The sequence below is a fragment of the Vespa crabro genome, chromosome 21, assembly GCF_910589235.1.
Source record: "Vespa crabro chromosome 21, iyVesCrab1.2, whole genome shotgun sequence".
Lineage (NCBI taxonomy): Eukaryota > Metazoa > Arthropoda > Insecta > Hymenoptera > Vespidae > Vespa > Vespa crabro.
In genome coordinates, this window is record NC_060975.1 from 927,501 (window position 1) to 932,500 (window position 5,000).

At 33.8% G+C, this 5,000-nt stretch overlaps 1 protein-coding gene across 9 annotated transcripts in view; it reads right to left on the reverse strand.

Moving 5' to 3' along the window:
• LOC124431500 (Down syndrome cell adhesion molecule-like protein Dscam2) overlaps positions 1 to 5,000 on the reverse strand; it is a 201,271-nt gene that overhangs the window by 29,132 nt on the left and 167,139 nt on the right. For all 9 annotated transcript variants that reach the window (XM_046979495.1, XM_046979491.1, XM_046979496.1 and 6 more), the window contains one exon: positions 609 to 858. In XM_046979495.1, coding sequence (XP_046835451.1) covers positions 609 to 858 — 250 coding nt within the window. The remainder of the gene's footprint in view (positions 1 to 608; positions 859 to 5,000) is intronic.

Sequence of the window (5,000 nt, forward strand, 5' to 3'; positions counted from 1 at the left end):
TCCCTCTCTCTCTCTCTCTCTCTTTATCTCTTCCTCTACTTTCATGAACGTTATGTCTGTAATGGCTTTACTTTAAAGCTCCTCCAAAAATAATATCCGTGCACGCGGCCCAACGTTTTTCACTGTCTCGCGATATCTCAGAAAGGATAATCGGCCGTTCTCCGGGTTCACCGAGAAAATAAGATATTTCTAGCATATAAATCAACACTATGTTTTCTTCCTACTTAACTCCCTCCCTCCCCCTCTATCTATCCGATTCAACAAACCCACTAAATATTACCTATCTCTCCTCCATCAAATTCTGTTGTGCTTCATGTTAACATTTACGATAAATTTCTTTTCTTTTTTTTTTCTTTTTTTTTTTTTTTTTTTTTTCCTTCTTTCGGTGCATCGTCAAATAAATAATTCGACGATCGAAACAACTTAACTCTCATTGTAGGCATGCGAGATAAATAAATTTCAGATGAGAAAATGTTTGTTTGTTAAAAAAAGGAAAAAAATGTTTAAATGAATTATCATTGATAATATGAAAGAAATGTTTTCTCTTTTCTTTTTTCTTCTTTCTTTTCTTTCTTTTTTTTTTTTTTTTGTTCATTTCGTAAACTTACCACCCAAACGTAATTCCGCAGTAGCCTGTACCATTTCGTAATCATTCTTTGCGAAGCATTGATACATTCCCTTGTCGTCCCTGACAATTGAGGATATATGTAAGGTCGAGCCACCGTTCTCAGTGATTTTCGTTCTACCGGATGAGCCTTCCCTCACAGGAAGTCCGTCCTTTGCCCAAGAAATTACCGGAAGCGGTCGACCGGTTACGGAACACTGAAATTCCGCATCCTTTCCGAGATCAACGGTGACCTGCAACAGATAGCAAGAGTGAAGAAAGGGAGAATAATAATTTACTGCTGGATTATACGAGTTTAGAAAATAAAACGATATCTCTATCTCTTTATCTTTCTATCCCTTTATCACTTTCTATCCCTTTATCACTTTCTCTCTCTCTCTTTCTCTCTCTCTTTTTCTCTCTCCCTCTCTCTCTCTCTGTCTCTCTTTTTCGTTAATAAAATTGTTTCACAATATTGATCTCTTTTTCTCTGTTTGCTAGAAAAAGGTTGGCTAATGAAAAACGATCGAGAGAGAAAGAGAGGAGAGAGAGAGAGAGAACAGAAATGCATTGAGCGCTTTACAGACAAGCCGTTAATATCTCGAAACAACAATAACAATGGCAATAGCAGTGAGCCAATGTAAAGAGTAAAAGGATAGGACTACCAAGATAGAATGAGAAAGGAGATAGAAACTCGTGGAGAGGGAAAGAAAGGGAGAGAGAGAAAGAGCAGAATGGTAACTGTTCGACTATATTCGACGTTTGACTACTGGCCTGGAAGGGCTAGTTGGAAAAAAGTTCGGATATAATCCGACAGCCAGGACCATTTCCACGTAAAGCAGGAATGCCCAGAAAGCGTGGAATAAAGGGTAATCTTTTTTCTTTTTTTTTTTTTCTTTTTTCTTTTTTTCCTTTTTTTTTTCAGTGTACTACGGTATATCTTTTATAGCGTGCTTATAATTGGCTGATATGTCCTGCGGAATGAAATGCTATTTGTTCGTTTCTATTTGACATTTCGTGTTCAACAAAAAATATATTGATATAAATAAGTTAATAAAAATATAAATAAAAGCAAAAATTACAAAGTAAAAGAGAGTATATATATATATATATATATATATACATATACATATATATACAAATATATATACATATAGATATAGATATATAGACAGAGAGAGAGAGAGAGAAAGAGAGAGAAATATAAATAAATAAATTGATGCAAGGTTAACATAGTTATATGCTTTGATCATTCCGATGGCATTTCCATATATCGATCTTGAACAGATTAATCGGATCCTCTTCTACCGTATAGCAGCCCTTTGATCCGTAAATCGGTTTTGTGCATTATTAAGGAGCACCGTTTGTCTCCTCAATGCATAGAGAGAAGCATTAGGAAGGCCGATAAAGGAGATGGAGAGAGTATATGTTGAATCTTGTTGCACCTGCTCGCATATGTATATATATATATACATACACGAATACTATATTTACACACACATGCGTCTTCTAGGAATAGTATGATCATTTGGTTACGTGGTTAGTCGTATTACGATTCGAGAGGATACTTCTCTGTAATCGCGGATGAGAGTAGTTTCTCTCTCTCTCTCTCTCTCTCTTTAACTCGAGAAATGTTTCGAAATAGAGATAGAGATAGAGATAGAGAGAAAGAGAGAGAGAGAGAGATAATGCTTGAAAATGTTTCAATCATGATCATCGAGTAAATTAATCGGGAAAGTGTATTATATAATTACGAGGAATTATTTTTTCTTTTTTCTCTACGTTTATCGAACTTGTCAAAGAATTTATTGTCCAACGAAAAAAGGAAAAGGGAAAAGACAAGAAGAAAAAAGAAAAATTACATATCGATCTTTGATCGAAGAATTTTCAACTTTGAAAATTTTCAACTAGAAAATTTTCAAGAGTTCAAGAAGTAAACGGACTTAATTCAACTACGAAAAAGCGGGATAAACAGATGAACTTATTGGAAGGGGGATGGGAATGTTGGTCCTCTTAAAATTCGAATATTTTGTGAAAGATGGGTCAATTTGCATCGGATACGATTACAATCGGGCTACTTCGAGAGCTTTTGCGTTACGTGCAAAGATAAGAAGAAAGAAAGAAAGAAAGAAAGAAAGAAAGAAAGAAAGAAAAAAGTGGATAGCGAAGGAAATGAAACGAGATATAGAAAGAGAGAAAGAAAGAGAGAGAAGAGATGAAGAGGAAGGGGTGAAAAAAATATTCCACCGAGTCCTTCTGGAGTCGAACGCTTTCCATTAAATATTGTTAAGAGGATTGTACCTTCCTCCATACCTTTGTTCTGTGATTCTATAGGAAAGTTTCTTTTTAAATTCTGTGGGTAATACTGGGTTCGAATATTCTTTGATAGGAACCTTCGATGGAAAATATCAAATGACTGAGATAGTCTTTTTAAATAGGGTAAAATTTATAAGAAGAAAAGAAGAAAAAAGAAAACGAAAAAGAATGAAAGAAAGAAAAAAATAAAGAAAAGAAAAGAAAAAGCGAGAAACGAAGGCTTGCCTTCATCTTTTGTCGATTTTTAGCCTTGTGATTTTCTCTCTCTCCCTCTCTCTCTCTCTCTCTCTCTCTATTTCCATCTCTTTCTGTATGAACATTTTCGTTACATGAGATATTACATCGTATTATCGTAACGAGATGCAATGTAATGTACGTAATGCAACGTCATTGCAAATGCGTATTTGAATTCTCCTTTCGAAAAGCATTATATGCTTGCTTTAAAATTCAACGAGAGAAGATGCAACATCGTATTTCTATAATGATTAATAGAAAGAGATGAATAAAAGAAAAAAAAAAAAAAAGAAAAAAAAATAGTCCTCTTGAAAAAGTACACCCGGTATATATGGTATCCATGGACAAATTATTTCGTTCTTGTTACGGAAGAATCTACCTTAAAACAATTCAATCTGAATTGAATTAGTCGAATATTCCTCGTAATGAAATTTTGAGTGTAATATCTTTCAAAAAGTACACTCGGTATGTATGATATCCACGAACATAGTATTTCGCATTGCTTCTACTAGGATAATATAGTTAAAATATTTCGTTGGATTGAATTAGTCGAATATTTGTTCTATTAAGAATGCAAGAGTAATACTTTTTAAAAAGTACACCCGGTATATAGTACACGGTAAAAAACAATGTTTATAATATTTATGTCGCTTTAAATTAATATATTCGCTTTGAAACGAGACAAGCCAGTCGAGTTTCATTAAGTTTTCATACAAATTTACGTTATTATTTTTTGTGAATTGTTTATAACAAAAAACATTGCAAAAATAACTATAATTTACTTTTACGCACGTAGATTTTGTATTTTAATTTATAAAAAAAAAGAAAAAAATTAATGTGCGATTTTATTTTAATTTTATTGGAAAAAAAAAAAAAAAAAAAAAAAAAAAAAAAAAAAAAAAAAAAAAGTCGGTTTGAAAAAGGGCCCCCTATAGATATAGGCGCTGACACACTAACCTACTGACCTACTTATTTTAGTCTGAAAACAGGTGACCACTTCCATATATGGAGATACGCTGACCTATATTTTTTTTTCGTAGAAAATCACGTGACCACTTCCATATATGGAGAGACGCTGGCCTACATTTTTCTCGCGGAAAATCACGTGACCACTTCCATATATGGTAAAACGCTGACCCACATATTTTTCCTAGAAAATCACGTGACCACTTCCATATAAGGAAAGGCGTTGACCTATATAAATTCCAAGAAATCGTACGTTACTAGTTGATTCATATATTCGGCCATTGATGAAACTTAAAAGAGCCGAAGGTACGTTTACATAGAGGATATTTAAGAGCGAATATATTTGGAAGTAGAGATCGTAGAAAGTCGAAAGAGGGAGCGTTTTAAAGGTAAGGATTTTCTCTAGATGATGGCATGAATGACAAATTCTTAGTTATCCTAGGGGATGAAATATTTTAAGAGAAACTTCGTCGACGACTTAACTTTTGCATTTATCGTCGAAAAAAGAAAAAAAAAAAAAAAAAAAAAAAAAGAAGAAGAAAAGAAAAAAAAATGTAATCCATATCGGCATCGTTGCTCGATCAAGATTCATGACATCAGAATAATGTTACCACAGACGCGAATATTCTTATCGAGTATTCTATCCCTGAAACTTTAACCCCTTTTATATTTACACCACCGCTACTGCTACTACTACTATTACTATTACTACTACTACTTTTACCACTACCACTATACTTTCCTCATCTTTAAGTATTCCGGTTATATCGCGAAGGTGAAGCTCTCGGCATCGAATTTTCAAATATTCACCATACCTTCGGAATCTGTTTGCTCCCTTCGAAAGACACAACCGTGAGGAGGTTGCCCCCTTATGTTTACA